The 19,060-nt window shown below is 31.2% G+C and overlaps 1 protein-coding gene across 3 annotated transcripts; it reads left to right on the forward strand.

The window, feature by feature from the left end:
- The first annotated feature begins 1,503 nt into the window (after window positions 1-1,503).
- On the forward strand, window positions 1,504-16,176 carry LOC115875520 (dnaJ homolog subfamily C member 22). 3 transcript variants are annotated; one of them, XM_030890998.1, is made up of 5 exons: window positions 1,504-2,107; window positions 5,283-5,587; window positions 6,977-7,127; window positions 12,967-13,375; window positions 15,557-16,176. In XM_030890998.1, the coding sequence occupies exons 1-5, from the start codon at window positions 1,879-1,881 to the stop codon at window positions 15,825-15,827; spliced, it is 1,365 nt and encodes a 454-aa protein (XP_030746858.1). In that variant the 5' UTR covers window positions 1,504-1,878; the 3' UTR covers window positions 15,828-16,176. The 3 variants fall into 3 exon arrangements, with proteins under 3 accessions (XP_030746858.1, XP_030746859.1, XP_030746860.1); XM_030890999.1 differs by having other exon boundaries at window positions 1,504-2,095; window positions 15,557-15,827; XM_030891000.1 differs by having other exon boundaries at window positions 1,504-2,068; window positions 15,557-15,827.
- Window positions 16,177-19,060: the final 2,884 nt, after the last annotated feature.

Raw genomic sequence — 19,060 nt, forward strand, 5'->3', positions numbered from 1 at the left:
ATATACATACAACTCTAAATCTTCTCCCTTCTACCATCAACCCCTATTTTTTAATAAGGCTTGTTTTTTTAATTTTTTGTTACCTTACTCCTTAGAAACGGCTTGACCGATTTTGATGAACTTTTATATGTATCATCAGAGGCTCTGAGGATAGGTGGATAGCTATTTTTTACCCCTAAGTGATGGTAAGGGTGGCCCACCCCAATTTTTTTTAACAAAATTTTTTATTTTAATTTGTTTATGATTTGGCATTAAAAAATACATACAACCCTAAATTTTCACCCTTCTACCATCAACCCATATTTTTTAATAGCGATATTAGTAATTCAATAATTTTAATCTAACAAGAAATTGTTTTTAAAAATTGTTAGAATAAATTAAAAATGTGGGTATGATTGAATATATACCGGGTATAATGGTATTTACCCAAATTCAATATACCATTTATTGATCCTTTGGGTATACCGGGTGCGTCTCAAGAATAGCTCACCTTTATAACTTTTTTATTTTTTCAGAATAACGAGATTTGGTATGTTAGTATATGACAATTGTTTTCGGTTACTTCCTGTTTCACCGGAAATGTCTACCACTTTTGATTTTTAAACCCTTTGGCACCCTGGGTATTTTTTTTACTTTATTCGATAGAAAATAACACTCTAAATTGAATGACACATCATATGTGAACTTTTGATATTTTTTCATATGGTTTATTTGAAATTATAACTTGCTGTTTGTAACGAAAATTTGACTCGAAATACCAAGTGTGTGGTATCAAATTATTCGTAAAAAAATGCTTTTTCCAAATATGCTAATGAGCCACCCTCGTTCCATTTGAAAAAAATGAGATATGATTAAAAATACGATTGGAGCATTTTCTAAATGGCTAGGACAAGACACTAAAACATTAGACGATCAAATCTATTTTTCCAATGCTCCTTGATTAAGAATTAGTGTTTTTAACACAGCCATGGCACTCTAGATTAAATTTTAAAATACGATTTTTTATTAAGCGGGAATGTCAAAAATTGACATATGATATGTCATTCTATTTAGAATGTCATTTTCTATCGAATAAAGTAAAAAATACTGAGAATGCCATTTAAAAATCAAAAGTTGTAGTCATTTCCGGTGAAACAGGAAGAGACCAAAAACAATTAAATACGTCAATCAATTCTAATTTATGTCATATACTAACATACCAATTCTCGTTTTTTTTATCTGAAAAAATAAAAAAATTATAGGGGTGAGCCACTTTTGAGACACACCCGGTATATCAGGTGCAAAAACTTGTGTATTTACCTAAATTTTAATATATCGGGTACTTGCCCCATCACTGACCTTAGCCACAACAACGCGTGGTCGGGTCTGCTATTATAAAATTTTATTATTATTTTCCATCAACAACGCAATTATCATTCATGCAGTTTGTCCCGACCCCTCCCAAATGTCTTAGGCACCAACCAGGTAAGACCAGGTATAACAGTAAAAAGCATTCATGGCCTACTTAGTGCCATCCTGGGTCAGTCGTTCGTCGTACGACGCGTCGTCAGCCTTTTGCTAAAAGTACAAAAAATGCCAACCGTGAACTTAAAATTATTCTCCATTCAAAACCAACAGAAATATCACTATTTAAATACTCAAAAACGCGCATGAAAATACATATTTTTTTTCGCGAAATAGTGTGGCAAAACCTTAAACTTGTTTCGCATTGAATTTTATGTATGTGCAACTGTTAAATAAACGATTTTTATCTACAAATATGTAATACTTACGTGTACTAAGCATTGTTTAGTAAAAAAATATTAACCGGAACGTTTTTGAACAGTGCAAGGTGATTTTCCGTATAACAAGTGCATTTTTTCCGCTGAATTTGTGAAAATGAATCAGAACAGCAGCGCTAAACATAGGAAAAGACCTAAAAGTGAGAACCAGGCTCAGGATAATGTGGGAAGTGGTAAAATTCCACAGCATCTGAAGCAGTCCATTGCCAAGAACTTGTTCTGCGTTCTGGGCAATTTGTTTGGTCTTCAGAGCAGCGAAAATGCTGACGTTGGACCTCAGAGACCAAGTAAAGAGACGATAGTCTACAGTACAAGTAATTTTAATAGTAAAAAAACATAGATTTTTAAATAATATTGTGTAGTTTTGAGGTGATCAGTAAGAGAAAAAAAATCATTAAGCAGTAGGGTAGATGAAATATATTTACTATAATAGTTATAACCCCCCCTTGGTTTATACTTAAAGATTATACCTACTTAAAATCCAAGAAATTTCAAATTTAACCATTTTTTTTCAACCAAATATCATAATTGTTTCATTTGGAATAAGTTTAAGAAACCCTTCTGGCCATTTCATTGGTACGCCCTTGACATTGATCTCGGAAAATAGAACTATACCGGGTGCGTCTCAAAAGTAGCTAACCCCTATAATTTTTTTATTTCTTCAAATAAAAAAACGAGATTTTGTGTGTTGACATAAATTAGGATTGATTGACGTATTCAATTGTTTTTGGTCACTTCCTGTTGCGCCGGAAACGACTACAACTTCTATTTTTAAATGGCACCCTCGATATTTTTTTACTTTTTTTCCATATAACCTCATTGCTTTATTCGATAGAAAATTACTTTCTGAATAGAATGACATATCATATGTCAACTTTTGACATTCTCGCTTATCGTATTTTAAAATTCAGTATAGAGTGCTATGGCTATGTTAAAAACACTAATTCTTAATTAAGGAGCTTTGGAAAAATAGATTTGATCGTTTAATGTTTTTAGTTTTTAGTGTCTTGTCCTGGCCAGTAAGAAAATGCCCAAATCGTATTTTTAATCATATCTCAAATTTTTCAAATGGAACGAGGGCGTCCCATTAGCATATTTGAAAAAAGCTTTTTTTACGAATAATTTTATACCACACCAATTTTCGTTACGAACCGCAAGTTATAATTTCAAATACACCATATGCGAAAATGTCAAAAATTGACATATGATATGTCATTCTATTCAGAGTGTTATTTTCTTTCGAATAAAGTAAAAAACTACCGAGGGTGCCATTTAAATCAAAAGTTGTAGTATTTCCGGGGAAAACGGAAGTGACCGAAAACAATTGAATACGTCAATCAATCCTAATTTATGTCATATACTAATATACCAAATCTCGTTTTTTTTATTGGAAAAAATAAAAAAAGTTCTAGGGGTGAGCCATTTTTGAGAAACACCCGGTATTTTCAAGCCATATATTAGCGATTTATTAAACACATGATCAAATCATTCATATATTTAGATTTTTAACGTTATACCTGTGTTTAGGATGGAATTATATTAAAACCTGTAACAAAAAATTTATTTGACTAGTTTTTATTTTGGTGCACTTTTAACTAGCTCTAACTTTTCTATTTTTGGAGATAGAACATTCATTAAAAAAACAAATTGTGGGGTTGTTTTGTCAAATTTTATTGTGTACGTTACCAACAATATCATATGTTGTCAATTGTCTCAGAGTTATTGATATATATTATATTTTTGTAAAGGGCGTACCCTGTATATTAAAAGTGTATTAGCACGTATTTTTCTGATTGCAAAAATATGTTGTCTTTTTAATAATTTTATTTTACGGTAATAAAAATTTGTAAAAATTGTATATTTAAAACTAAACAATATTTCCAACTATGTTTCGAAAATGATGCAAAATACAATTTATATGTAATTAAAATGACAGAGAACAGCTGCCACTGTCAATATCCTTTTGAAACCAATAAACATTTAACATTGGTGTATGATTTTTCAAATATCGAATAAACTATTAAAAAGAAATTACATGAGTGGCTTTCGAAATCTGAAAAAAATGCTATCTGACACACTTCCAAGACGTTGTCTAATGCTATGCTTCTAAAATACAAGGCGGCTCATTAAAAAATACTTTATTTTAGTGAATGGAACTTTTGATAGCGTATGATATATTTGGTAATACACAATAAAACCTGATCAGAAATCCTACACATTGACTAATGGAATTTGACTAATGGAAAACCTACACATTGACTAATGAAATTTCTAAAAAAAATAAATAGCCAGTTGTGGGACAAAATAAAAATGCTAACACTAATAAAGATAAAGATAAAAATGAAGATGAAGTAAATGCTATTCTGTAAATATTTCCGGAATATACCGGGTGCGTCTCAAAAGTGGCTACCCCTAAAACTTTTTTATTTTTTCAGATAAAAAAAAACGAGATTTGGTATGTTAGTATATGACATAAATTAGGATTGATTGCTGTATTCAATTGTTTTTGGTCACTTCCTGTTTCACCGGAAATAATTACAACTTTTGATTTTTAAATGGCACCCTCGGTATTTTTTTACTTTATTCGATAGAAAATGACATTCTGAATAGTCATTCAGAATATGTCAACTTTTGACGTTCTCGTTTAATAAAAAGTTATATTTTAAAATTCAATTAGAGTGCCATGACTATGTTAAAAACACTAATTCTTCATCAAGGAGCTTTGGAAAAATAGATTTGATGGTCTAATGTTTTTAGTGCCTTGTCCAGGCCAGTTAGAAAATGCTCAAATCGTATTTTTATCATATCAATCATTTCTCAATTTTTTCAAATGGAACGAGGGTGGCTCGTAAGCATATTTAGAAAAAGCATTTTTTTACGAATATTTTGATACCACGCACTTGGTATTTCAATTCAAATTTTCGTTACTAACCGCAAGTTATAATTTCAAATAAATCATATGCGAAAATGTCAAAAGTTGATATATGATATGTCATTCTATTCAGAGTGACATTTTCTATCGAATGAAGTTAAAAAATCCCGGGGGTGCCATTTAAAAATCAAAAGTTGTAGTTATTTCCGGTGAAACAGGAAGTGACCAAAAACAATTGAATACACCAATCAATCCTAATTTATGTCATATACTAACATACCAAATCTCGTTTTTTTAGCTAAAAAAGTAAAAAAGTTATAGGGGTGAGCCACTTTTGAGACGCACCCGGTATATAAATATAATATAAAGTACTTGGAAGGAAATTATAATAAATCGAAAGATTATTAAAATTTTAACACTCTATAGCTGCGAAATAAAGCAGAATCGGACCTATGTTGATATGACGCTCTTGCTTCCCCCCGAGTGATGGCACATGTTTTTTGAAACCCCTTGTAGTATGTATACCAGCAAGTTAAATATAATTTAACACTCTTTCTGTCCAAGTTTGTTTATATAAAGTTAACACTCCCTCCTTAAGAAACTAAAACTAAAGAAACATGATCTTTTAGTACCCCAAACGCAGTCAGCACCACCCCCAACACAATTTCCCCAAACCGAAGTGATCATTATCCCAAATAAACCAAGAAAAAGCATTTTTTTGGCTTATGTTTTCTGGTTATTCGGTGGAGTTTTTGGACTTCACCTTTTCTACTTGGAGAGGGACGCACATGCTTTTCTCACATGGAGTACACTCGGAGGATACGGTTTGGGATGGTTGGCCGATATTACGAAGATTCCTAGATACGTAAGGGATTGTAATAATGACCCGAAGTTTTTGCAGGACTTGATAGAGAAAATGAGGAGAAATAGAAAAGTAAGTTTGAAGATAGTGTTAATTTAGTTAATAGTGCTTATGTGATTAATTAATTTGATTAACGTTATACTTTTTGCTGTTGATAAAGTATCACATTTTCCGGTAGCTATTATATCACTATTACTCTTTTCGTAGCATTGAACTAAATCAATTTTTAAACACAGCAAAAAATATGACGTATTTATCAGCAACATAGATAAATGTAACAAGTTTAGATTGGAAAGTGCCCATAAGGACAATGTAAACACTATTTGGCGCTATTCTTGCAACGGTCGCGACCCAAAACTTTTGAAAATTTCGGAGCGGTTCGGCTTTTTCCGGAATTATATCGCCAAATATTGTTTATTCAAATTTATTATTATTTTCGTTTAATTTTATAAATAAAATACAGTGCGTTGCATACAAGAACCTTTATTTTATATAAGGACGCATGTATGAAATACCTATGAAACATTGGAAACCGACGTTATACCACGATCCACGATGGTTTTTGCAGTTCACAGTTCACAGCACAGCTTTTTAAGTTTTTAATGCCACTTTTTCACAATTATCACCGGTTGGAGTAAATAAAACTTGAATTAAACTCACAAGATAGCAATAATTACTTTGAAAATGGACGCTATAAACACTTTTCGGAATTTCTTTAATGAGAGCGGTTTAGATTTTGAAAGATTATTATGATTTTTGAAGATTCTGACTTTGACAATAGAAAATTATTTCTGTTTTTGTCTGCCGTTGTTCTTAGCGACCGATATAGCAGCGCCAGATCGCGTATAACGGTCGCGACCCAAATAAATTTCGCGACCCAAAATTTTTACGGGCTTTCCAATCTAAACTTGTTGCATTTATCTATGATCAGCAAAAATCTAACAAAGAACGAAAACGAAATTATATTACCATAGAGACATGTTATGATTTTTAGGACTTAATTTTCTCTAAAACGGTATGGAAATTTGGAAAATTTTAAACGGGAATAACCATTTTAGAACAAGCAATTTTTATAAAAAAAAATGCATTTTTATCAAAATATTCATAATAAAAAAGATTTTCCTCTTGTAAAGACAATGCAGGGATATACTGTAGAAAGTTTTAAAGAAATCATAATAATATTATCTATTACTGTATTAAAGAAACATTATATTTAAATTAAGCCTAAATCTAAATCATTATTTCTCTTGTAATTTACCATTTACAAAATAAATTACGCCATTAAAGCTTTTCATTCAAGACCAAATTTACAAAAAATCATTATAGATAATTTTGATATAATTGAAATGTCCACTAATTGGAAAACAATAATTTATAAAATTATAGAAACATTGTTTTATACTATATTTATTTAAAAAAAAAACAGTAGTTATGCTGCAATAATAATCCTTTTATTTTCAGCCTCCATTTTCAACTAGCAGGTTTATATCCGCCTTGATGGTAGGATACCTCTGGGGTCAATTGGTAATGCTTGCTATACCAGAAGATGAGGTTTATGGTATCAATTTAAACACTTATTTGCATTGGTTTATTCCATTGGCGGTAGCATTAGGTAAGAGAAGCAATTAATTCATTATATCAATTATAGCACTTGTTATAGTCATTTAATTAGCATATGAGTTAGTAACACTGTATAGTACCTAATACTCGAATTAGGACGATCTATGTATACATATTTCAATATAATTTATTTTATTTAACTTATTTTGAAAGAGTTTTACTTACATTCTCAAATAAAAAAAAATTATCATTCTTAAAATTTTTCTTCTTCTTCTTCTTCTTCTAGTGCAGATCCATTAATGGATGTTTGCGATAACATTTTCCATTGCTTCTCTGTTCCGGGCGGTCTGTATTAACGACTGAACATCGAGTAGCCCTGTCCACTGTCTAATATTCCTCAGCCAAGACATTTTCTTCCTTTCGATACTCCTCCGGTCTTCGATCTTGCCTTCTATCAACAACTGTAAGAATTGATATTTGGGGTTTCGCATTATGTGCCCCAGGTATGCGGTCTTTTTCTTTTTAATCAATTCAAATAATTCACGCTCTTTGTCAACGCGTCTGAGAACATCCTCATTTGTCAATCTAGCCGTCCAATGTATCTTCAGGATTCTGCGATATAGCCACATCTCAAAAGCCTCCAATTTGTTGATGGTAGCTGCTTTCAATGTCCAACCTTCCATACCATAAAGGAGCACCGGCCACACATAACACTTTACGAATCTTAATCTAAGGCTAAGGTTAAAATCAGAACAGACAAGTACTTTTCGAAACCTCAAGAGTGCCTGCCGAGCTTGTTCGATGCGACATTTAATTTCCTTGTCTGATGTCCAATCTTCGGAGAGCCAGATGCCCAAGTACTTAAATTTATCTACTCTTTCTATGGGCCTTGAGTTAAATGTTAGGATGGTGTTTATAAACATATCTGGGTTTCTGGATATAATCAAAAATTCGGTTCATTGATGTTGATGTTTAAACCCATTGCTTTGCTCTCTTCTCCTACCTTGTTGACCAGTTGTTGTAGGTCGTGTATATTGTCTGCAATTAAGACCGTATCGTCGATATTATTAATCCATAGCGGATATTATTAATCCACACTCCATTAACTTTGACCCCCATTTTTAAAATTTTTATCAAATATGAAATGAGATTTAATTACTAAATGTCACTGTTTCTTATAGAGCTCCTTATTTTTAAGCTTGAAAAAACTTATGTGTACTTAATAATGACCTCTAGAGTGCATTATGGGTTTATTAATTTAAATATGTCTATTATAAATCTATTTCAGGTATTTTGAACATTGTAGTAATAACATACCAAGTTAGATTTAATTTCAATAATAATTAAAGAGGTACTAAATAATATTAATTTAATTGGTCTGTTCTATTTCAATATCTGCTATTTATAATAAATAATTATTTTCTATAATTATTGTAGCTACATACAGGGTGAGTTTCCTCTAGACTACTAGAGATAGAGAGTCGGTTAAATGGAGAAAGAATTGCAGTTTTGTGGGGTCATAAATATGCTCCTTTCGGATTTTTGAAAAAGTTCATGGCTTACTAGATATTTCGAAAAAAACAAATTTCGGCTATTTTAAAAATTGTCCCTAATTCCATTATAAGCTATTTTAGACAAAAAGTTTTCAGATAAAAGTTGGAGATAATCACATCCTTAATGAGACTGTGTCCTCCGTTTTCTTCTAAAGCCTGTTATTTTTGACATATGACACAAACATACGTTTTTTAAATGAAAAGCGTAGTTGGCCATGACTTCATAAAAAGCGCCATTTTTTAAGCTTTTCAGCGATATAAACTATATTATGTTTTCTTCGAAAAATTACTGAGTTATAGCCAATTCTTATTATTTTTAAATAATTTCACTTAGTTAGCCATGGAAACAACTTCAATCGCCGTTGCTCTCAGAAATGTGAAGCTGTCACATCCAAACTTTGTAAATTAAAATAAACAAAAATTGTAAATATGAATTTTTCAAATGAAGAAAAGCGTGTAGATACTCGCGCATCAATAGAGTGGTTCTTGCATGACTTTCATTATGACTCCCCCCATAATGAAAGAAATGTTAAAAATTATTTATATCATAATTATGCAAACTCAGGGATAGGGAGAGGTGGACCAATTGCATGGGCCTCCTTGATCATCTGACCTATCCATTTTAGAATTTTTTATGCGGTATGGTTAACAATAAAGTTTACAAAAGAACTAATGAATTAAGAGAGGCACTCGAATTGGCGGTACGAGAGAAGTTTAATTAAGTCGACCGGTCCTTCTGTGAGAATAGGTAGTAATTCAGTTTTAAAAAGATGCAACTCAAAATTGGCGGATTTTTTGAACACTTTCTAAACTAACTTAAAGTGTATGCAGTGATATTATTTTTTTAAGCTTTAGTTTGTGTAATGTAAATTGTAAGGAACTTTTAGTAATCTGACTTTTTTTAAGTTATAAATCATAACAGAATAAGAATACCATGCAATCTAATTGAAATTAGTCAAGAAAGATAAGAATTGGCAATAGCTAAATTTAACTTTTCTAACATGTCTTTAAAACCGTTCTCTAAGAAAAGTAACATTCACCGGCCAACGTATCCTCGAAAATGTATGGTCAAAAAAAGTTGAACCAATAATCCTACACGCTTTTCTTCATTTGAAAAATTCATATTTACAATTGTTTATTTTAATTTACAAAGTTTGGATGTGACAGCTTCATATTTCTGAGAGCAACGGCGATTGAAGTTGTTTCCATGGCTAACTAAGTGAAATTGTTTAAAAATGATAAGAATTGGCTATAACTCAGTAATTTTTCGAAGAAAACATATTATAGCTAATATCGCTGAAAAGCTTAAAAAATGGCGCTTTTTATGAAGTCATGGCCAACTATGGTTTCCATTTAAAAAAACATATGTTTGTGTCATATGTCAAAAATGACAGGCTTTAGAAGAAAACGGAGGACACAGTCTCATTAAGGAGGTGATTATCTACAACTTTTATCTGAAAACTTTTTGTCTAAAATAACTTATAATGGAATTAGGGGCAATTTTTAAAATAGCCGAAATTTGTTTTTTTCCAAATATCTAGTAAGCCATGAACTTTTTCAAAAATCTGAAAGGCGCATATTTATGACCCCACAAAACTGCAATTCTTTCCCCATTTAACCGACTCTCTATCTCTAGTAGTTTCCGAGATACCCATAGAGAACATTGTAGGAAACTCACCCTGTATATTATAATAGCACAGTAGTATGTAGAAACATACTTAAAAGAAAAACTACTTTTTACTACAATACAGGGTGTCCCATATTCCATGGACATAGATCTGCTACGTATTTTTGGAATCAAAATAAGTTCGTTGGACAAAATTTACATCTATACAAAAGTGCTTCGTTAGTCCGCTAGAGGGCATCAAACTTTAAAAAATAAACACTTTTTTTATGATATTTTAAGAATCGTTATTCCCTTTTGAATGAGATTTGAGGTGCCTATGTTTTGCTAAGTGCTTTAACTTTTTAATTTTACAAAAATCAAGAAAAATTACGGTATTAAGGTGAAAATTACACCCATTCCTACAAAAATTTTAGTATAAATATTTTTAAGGTACACCTACGACCGATTTTTTATTTTTGTAATTTTAACATAAATATTGATGAAAATTGGTGCCTGGGAGTTTTTTGACAAGAATTTGGGGGGGATTTTGATGTCAATATGTCTCCTATTTATAGGGGGCGCCACCTACATGTATTTTAACTATTTTGAGGAGTAATAACTTTTCGTCCATATATGTATAAACCTACTGAGTGAAGAAATATACATGTTCGTGATTTTTCACGTAAAAAATGTCTACTCAAAATCGCTACGAGCAACCGTTCTCAAGATATTTAGAATGGAAATAGCCAAAACATGTCATTATTGACAAAAAATAAACACATAGAGTAGATAGTTATTTGACTGAAAGGGTAAATTTGGGAACTTATATTTTATAAATTAATTATAAATTTTTCTTCGAAAACATGATGGTAGATAAAATAGTTTGTGTTGAACTTTTGGCACAAAAAAAAATCAAATTTATGATTTCAGTCTAATAACTATTTAGTCGACATGTTTAATTTATGTCAATAATGACAGGTATTGATAATTTATTTTTTTTTAATTCCAAATATCTCGAAAGCCCTTATCGTAGCTCTTGGTAATTTTTACCAAGAGAATTTTTTAACTTCGTAAATGTATATTTTTTACTCAATATATACAGGTACGGACGAAAAGTTATTACTCATCAAACCAGTTAAAAATATGTATACGTCGTACAAAATAAAAACCGTTGCGGGCATTAGGCTAATAAATGTGTGCAGTGCTACCACTACACAAATATGGCCCCTATGGGACGTTCTCAATGAGTTTTAAATCTCCTACTCGATAGTGTGTTGGCAACGGCGAGGAAGCGGTTGCAGCGGTTGGTTGCAGCGAGGAAGCGGTTGCAGCCACGTTTATTTGAAATTTGCCAGAATTTTCTGAACATTAGTTGAAAGTTGTGTCTCGTGTGTATTGAATCTTTTAAAACTTTATCTATCGATCGAAAACTGTTGTTTTCAGAATATTTTGTGTAGTAGTTGTTAGTTTTTTCTTCGAAAAATGTCTAAGCAGTTAAATAGTCGGTGCCAAGAATTAGTGTCATCTCTGCTACAATATTTTGAGAAAGAAAGGGACAATAACGGCCCGTTATATTATAATAAAGTATTTTAAAGTAGACAAGTGAAGTGAGTTTTTTTTTATTTTGAGAAACATAACCTACTAATCTTCTATGGAAAATATTTATTAATTCTTGGAATATTTCAAAAAGTTGTCTATATATTTTATAATCATGTACCACTCTTTATAATAGATAATATTTTGAATTGCCCGAAACCCAGACTGTTATTAATTGAACAAAATGTTTAAAACAATGTTTTTAAGACACCATTACTTGTTTTAAATATTTGTTTAAAACAGAGTATTAAATAGGTTTGGTGTGTAGGTGTTTATTTCAATAAAAAATGAGAAAAACTCTTTCAAAATAAAAAACAACTATAATACATAAGGAATAAAAAACAGAGTAATCAGCTCAACTTAATATTGTCTAAATAAACTATTAATTCTGTACTACTACTTGGAGGAGCACCATTAAGATTTCTAAAATCGAATTAAGTTTTGTCCTTTGGTTTTATCATTACTCAACATGATATGGTTTAAAACAGAGTATAAAAGTGTTGTAAACATATTTTCGACTTTGTATTTACAATGTTCTTTAAAACCATAAAAATTTGTTTTAAACAATAAAAAAACATGTTTTGTTTAAAAATATTTTTTTCAGCGCTGCTTGAAACTATTTAAAACTGTTAACAATTTAAAGTTTATTTTAGAATTTTTAATAGATCTTAGATATAGTAAATTTTTCAAAAATATTTCTCTTCCGATTTCAATCTGGCAACAATGCTGTCTACAATCAACGCACGTGCTCGATGACATGCAACGGTTTTTATTTTGTACGACGTATAGGTGGCACCCTCTACAAGTAGGAGTAATATTGATATCTAAATTAAATTTCTCATGTCAAAAAACACCCTGACAACAATTTTGATCCAAATATTGACGTTACAACAGAAATTATTTGAAAAAAATCAAAATAAAAAAGAAATTTCTACACCCTGTATCACCCAAACTAAGCATTTTAGGATATACATTTATACGAACTTTTTTACTCATTTTTATCTGCAGAATATAGTATCGATGTTTCCGGAATACAGTTCGGACCACCCTGTATAATGTCAATACCTTTGTAGCGGGTTTTACCCTAACTAGAACTACTTCAATGAACTAAATTAATATTACATGATATATTTTAGGCGTATGGATCGTTGGTAACATCGGAAGAGAACAAGGCAGCCCTAAAGTGACTATAATTACTTCATACTTATCCTACTTCAGCAGATGGTACTTCTTCGATGAGAACATTTGGCTAACCATAGTCATGTTCACAGCGGCCTTCACATTCGATACGTACTCAAAGGAATGGCGAAGGCAACCGAAGAAAAAGAAACCCTTAACTAAGAGATTGGGTGTTCTGGTTTTCTGTGGGATTTTGTACATCGGGCTGTGGTCTTCGTACCTGTACTTTAATGGAAAGATTACTGATTCAAACGGTGACGAAATTCCTATACATGAGGCTTTACATCACTTCTTTACTAGTCCTTGGTGGACGGATTTGAAACAGTCGTTGTACGAGACGTATCAGTACGCACAAGTTCATGGGTGGTAAGTAAAAAATTTACTAACAAAGGTAGATTTAGACTACATTGTTGAGGTGGCATGGCGTGGCGTTGCGACCTTTTTAGATCTATCGTGGTCCTCTTCTAATATCTGTAGATGTTTTTTTCCTGCAATCCCATATATGCTTTAGATGCCTATTAAGCTTACAATGCCCTGTTAGTAGACTTACTACTACAGCTTTGACAGTCTTTTTGTCTTTGCTTATCAAATCTGCCGAGAATTTGGCGAATGTTCTACTATGAACATTTTCATACTGGTAATTCCAGTAATCATTAAAAAAATAAATTTACACTAGGCTTTATTAGGTCCTAGTTAAGCGAAGATACTTACACAAGCTTTGTTTCAGAGCTTTATCTCTTAAACATAAAAAAAAATCAAATTATTCAAATATTATTAATTTAATTAATACTAATTAAATAATATATTATAGTACCTAAAATGTTTGGTTTGTTTTTTTCGTTTAAATTGAATGTTATGTTTTACTGTACAACATGTGTTATTACATACTCATATAACGGGTTTTGTTATATGTTCCTACAATGCAATTAGAAGTTATGTGTTATATTATTACCGATTACCGGTAATTTAAAAAGTCGGTAAATTTGCAATCCCTATTTTTGACTTTGCTTATCTGTCTAAGTTTTGGCGAATGTTCTGCCATTAATATTTTCGCTTGTCTCTGGTGAAATCTCTCTATCATTCTAGAGATACGTGGCCATTCATGTGACTCTTTTTGCAGCACCGCAGAAGAGTATTGATGGTAGCTAGCTTGGTCATATCATCTGTCCTTTCGTTAAACAACCTCATTAAAAAGCTTAAAAAAATAAATTTCAATTTGCAACTGGAGTGAACTATTAAAATACCGTATGATCGAAAAAAAAACGGCGTCAGCGATGGCTATGAAATGAAGATCGCTGTCATTTTATATGTAAAATTATATGGGAAATGTCAACAATAGTCATTTCCAGGCCAATTGGACGCCGTTTTTTTTTGATCATACGGTACTTGATAACAAAATAAAATTTATAACATTGATGTTTTAATGTAGCAAATTAAAAAAAAATAATGGTATTTATGATAATTAGAAAAAAAACTATTTTTTTAAGTTTTAACATTTTGTATCTTTAAAACTATGAATTTCCGAACCCATGTTTTACCATTGCTTGAAATTTGAATGTGCATTTTTCAACATACTCTGTATACTTATCATCTTACGTTGTTGTCCGATGCCCAATTTCAACGTCATTCGGCCCTCGTTTAGATTTCTGGGACTCATTGCTTTTGTTATACCCTTCTTCCAAATCTTCTTGGGTTTTCCACTCTTTTTCCGGTTTTGGGGTATCAATTGCATAACTTGTTTTGGAAGTCTGGTATCATCCATTCTCTGCACATGTCCGTACAGTATAAGTTGTTTGTGTGCGATGTCAGTTGCCAAAGATCCCTATATTCATATCCTCTGCCGGGGAATTTCTTGGTTTCGAACTCTATCTCTTCGGGAAATTTCTAAAATTCTGTAGGCATCAATTTTTACTGCTGCCAGTTTTATTTGGTTGCCGTGCCTTATTTTCATGTCTCTGCACCATAGATTAGATTGCTCTTTACAATGGTCTCATATACAGTATGTCCCCGGATTGTCTTTACAAGAATAAAAGCTTTTTTATTCTTTACATTTAAAAAAAATGAATTTTTTATAAAAATATTTGCTTTTGTTCTAAAATCGTTAATCCCGTAATACTTTTCCACATTTCCATACAGTTTTAGAAAAAATTAAAAAAATCTTGAAAGTATGGTAGAAATTTCTTTAGAAAGTTCTAAAAATCAAAAGGCATGGTAATATAAATTAGATTTCATTCATTGTTAGTTTCAAGGTAGCTCGTTTTCTCTGCTTTGGTACTTTAATAACAGCAAAAATGTTACGTTAATCAAAATTAATAATAACCATCTATCAAAGAATGAAATCAACATTAAAAATGAAGATTGCATTTTTCTCAAAATGTCAATAATAAAAAAGTGTTTCCTCTTGTAAAGACAACCCGGGGACATACTGTATATTAATCTTCCGTTTTCCCTATTTCGTTACTCTAAAACACTCTATTCAGAGACCCAATTGTTCTAGCTTGTGATATTTGTTTTATGTCTCTTTCTCATAGATAATTTTCTTTCTAGGTACGAAATATGGAAACAAATAATAGAATTATCCGACCCACAAGGAGAACAAAACTCCTACAAAGTCCTAGGAGTCAGTCCAACAGCTAGTCAACAGGAAATCACCGCTAGATGGCGTGCATTGAGCAGGGAACACCACCCGGACAAAGTAAAAGATCCGGAAAAACAGAGGGACGCTCAGGAAAGGTTTATGCAAATCCAACAGGCCTACGAGATATTGTCGAAAATTAAGAATAAAAGAAGGAGGAAAAATAATAAATCGGTCAATTGATAATACACAGAGGAAATAGCATATGTAGTGGTGTGATTTATGATAATAGGCATATGTCAAAATTAACATAAGGTCCAAAATTAAGAGATTATTATTGCCATTTTATTTATATTATAGGTACCTATATGTAATTAATGCATTTGGCTATAACAGAACGTGACACCAAAATAGTATATTGTTTTATTAGGAGTAAAAATTATACTTTTTGTGGCGAACTGTGCGTTTGACAAGGCGAGCCACAAAAATTCATTTTTACTCTATTTTTTTGAAACGTCTCAAATAATTTTTTAAACAATTTTAAACGTTCCAAATAATATAAAAAGTCGAAATATACAGGGTGTTTCAAAAAACATGTGCCATCTCGCGTTGGAAGATTCCTCACGTAAAAATAAGATTTATTTTTCATATCAACATAGGTCCGATTCTGCTTTGTTTCGTAGCTACAGGGTGTTACAGTCTTAATAATCTTTCGATTTATTATAATTATTTTCTTTCAAGTACTTTTAGTGATTCAAATGAAATTTTGAGGGTAAAAGTTACTATAAGTGCTACACATTTTAATGCTAAAAAAGTGCCGATAAATTCATCAGGGACGTGCATATGGGTTATCACTGGAATCTTTTTTTATTAAAAAAACATGTGCGCCACTGACTTTTTTCTTTTGATATCAAAATTATATAGGCCGTTTGATGCCTATTAAAAGTTACCTTTTGATATTTTGTCGAATTCGGCCTCTTGGATAAGATAAACGCAATTTTATTAATCACAATTAATAAAATACAAATTTTACCTAATTTTTTATAAAATATTATTACTATTAGTCCAACCTACAGCAATTTGAAAGAAAGAAAAAATAATGGTATTTAAGATAATTTACAAAAAAACTAATTTTAAAAAGTTTTAACATCATATTTAAAACTTTCGCAAGTGAATGATATTAATTTTTTTAAGGTTGCTTTTAGACTTTTGGATCAAGGCAAATTAATAAAATTGCGTTTATCTCATCAAGGAGGCCGAAATCGACAAAATATCAAGAGACAACTTTTAATCAGCAATAAACTGTTTACACTATTTCGCTAACAAGAGAAAAAAAGGCAGTGGCGTACATGTTTTTTTTAGAAAAATATTCCAGAGATAACCCATATGCACGTCCCTGGCGAATATGTCGATACTTTTTTAGCTTTAAAACGTGTATTTATAGTAACTTTTACCCTCAAAATTTCATTCGAAACGCTAAAAGTAGTTGGAAGAAAATTATAATAAATCGAAAAATTATTATGACTTTAACACCCTGTAGCTACGAAACAAAGCACAATCGGACCTATGTTGATATGAAAAATAAATCTTATTTTTACGTGAGGAATCTCCCCACGAGAGATGGCACATGTTTTTTGAAACACCCTGTATATCTTTTCGTGTTCTTATTTACTGAATTATGAATTTTATAACGCTTTTTTCATAAAAAACTTCCACTTACTCAAAACAACACTATTTTTTGACACCCTGTAGAAGAAAAAAAGGTTTTATAGAATAGCGACAGTTGTAAAAAGGAGTTAAATAAAAATGTCAACATTCTAAATATATTTATTTCCATTTTATATTGTTAATACAGACAAAATTGTATAGATTTATTCATATGTATATTTATTTTTAGGCAATAATAGTTTTACATTATATTTTACTAAGTATATTATATCATATTTATTAGAATCCTTAATAAATATTGATACACGTTTTCGAAAATTGTGTTTATATGTATTCATGTTTTTTTTGGTCCATTGTCTTCTCCAATAGAGTTTTTATTCAAAATGTTTATTTAGCACCCGTAGAGTAGAACTTATTATTCTAAAAAAACGTCAAGCTTGTGCAAAATTAAATTCTTTTTGACTGCATTACATAAGGGTTTGTTCCTATACAGTAGTTTGTACCGTTCTAGGACGGTAATTGGGATTGCCCATTGGATTTGTACGCATGTGTCGACTTGGACAGTTATACTATACTGAAGTACTATACTGAAATTAAATGCAGGTTGGAACGGTTTTTGAACTGATTTTAAAATCAAATTCAAAACCTAATTTTTAATTATTAATATGGATTAGATATACCCTGAGATACAAAAAAATATCACTGGCATATTTTTGGTCAAATTTAAAGTGTTATATGTTTGTTACTTTTAGCCCTATTTTCATGATTTTTTTAGCAAGCTGTATATAATTATGTCAGCTTTCATTCGTAAACTAAATTTTTATAAACTTTAGTATTTAGCGTATTATACAGGAATAATCGAAGGGCTGCTTTTTTATCCTAACTTTAAAACACCATGTGCAATAATTTCGTGTCTAAATTTTCTTAAGATACATATTTACGGTAAGAACCATGGCTCTTCAGCATTTTCTGTTTTGATTCATGTCAATACATACTTTGGTTGCTTTTTAAGAGCGAAATGAACTGATCACGATCAATTAGCAATTTTTTCAATTATCATTACTTTTTAATTAATTTTTTTAATATGGCGAGATGGTTTTGGTGACTATTATCGTAACGTCATATTACGCTGTATTGGATACTCTACACCAAATTAAAAAAAGCTAAAGAATAACGATACAGTCCTGGTTTTAATAAACATAATTTACAACGATAATAGAACTAACGATATTAAAGAAAACATCTGTAATACTCAAGAGATTTTGTTTAAAAATATCCTAATACTTTGTATTGCCTCCCTCCCTTGGCTGTTATAACTGCCTGTATACGTCCGTTTATACTGCCATTGAGGCTGCATACATGGTGGCCCATCGAAAACGTTCCGCAAGGCATAACGGCCAGGGTATTTTTTTTTCAAAAAATCCAAAAACAGGTCAAATTTGTTTGTGAGGGGGACAAATTTTGCCCCAAAAATGATAGCAAAATCGTCAACCCTCTAAGCGAGGGTGTCATCCCCCAACTTTTTTCAAATGGGAGGGGGGGGTCAAGTGGTGCCGCAATGAAAAGAGCTTTCTATTCTCTATATTAGACAGTTAAAGCAAGGCACAATACGTATACGTATCTCTCGACACGTAACGCAGAAACCTACGTTATTACGTCTGCCCTTGCGTTGTCGTGTAAACAAGAGTTAAAGCAAGTATTTGACGTACGTAACGCAAATGGTACATTTGTAATTCTAAATTATTTTGTGAAACAATTTATTTAATTTTAAAACTCAAAATGGATATCTATTATTCCATTGAATCCGC

This window comes from Sitophilus oryzae, unplaced genomic scaffold (genome assembly GCF_002938485.1).
Source record: "Sitophilus oryzae breed Bouriz unplaced genomic scaffold, Soryzae_2.0 scaffold_1389_pilon_pilon, whole genome shotgun sequence".
NCBI classification, from domain to species: Eukaryota; Metazoa; Arthropoda; class Insecta; order Coleoptera; family Curculionidae; genus Sitophilus; species Sitophilus oryzae.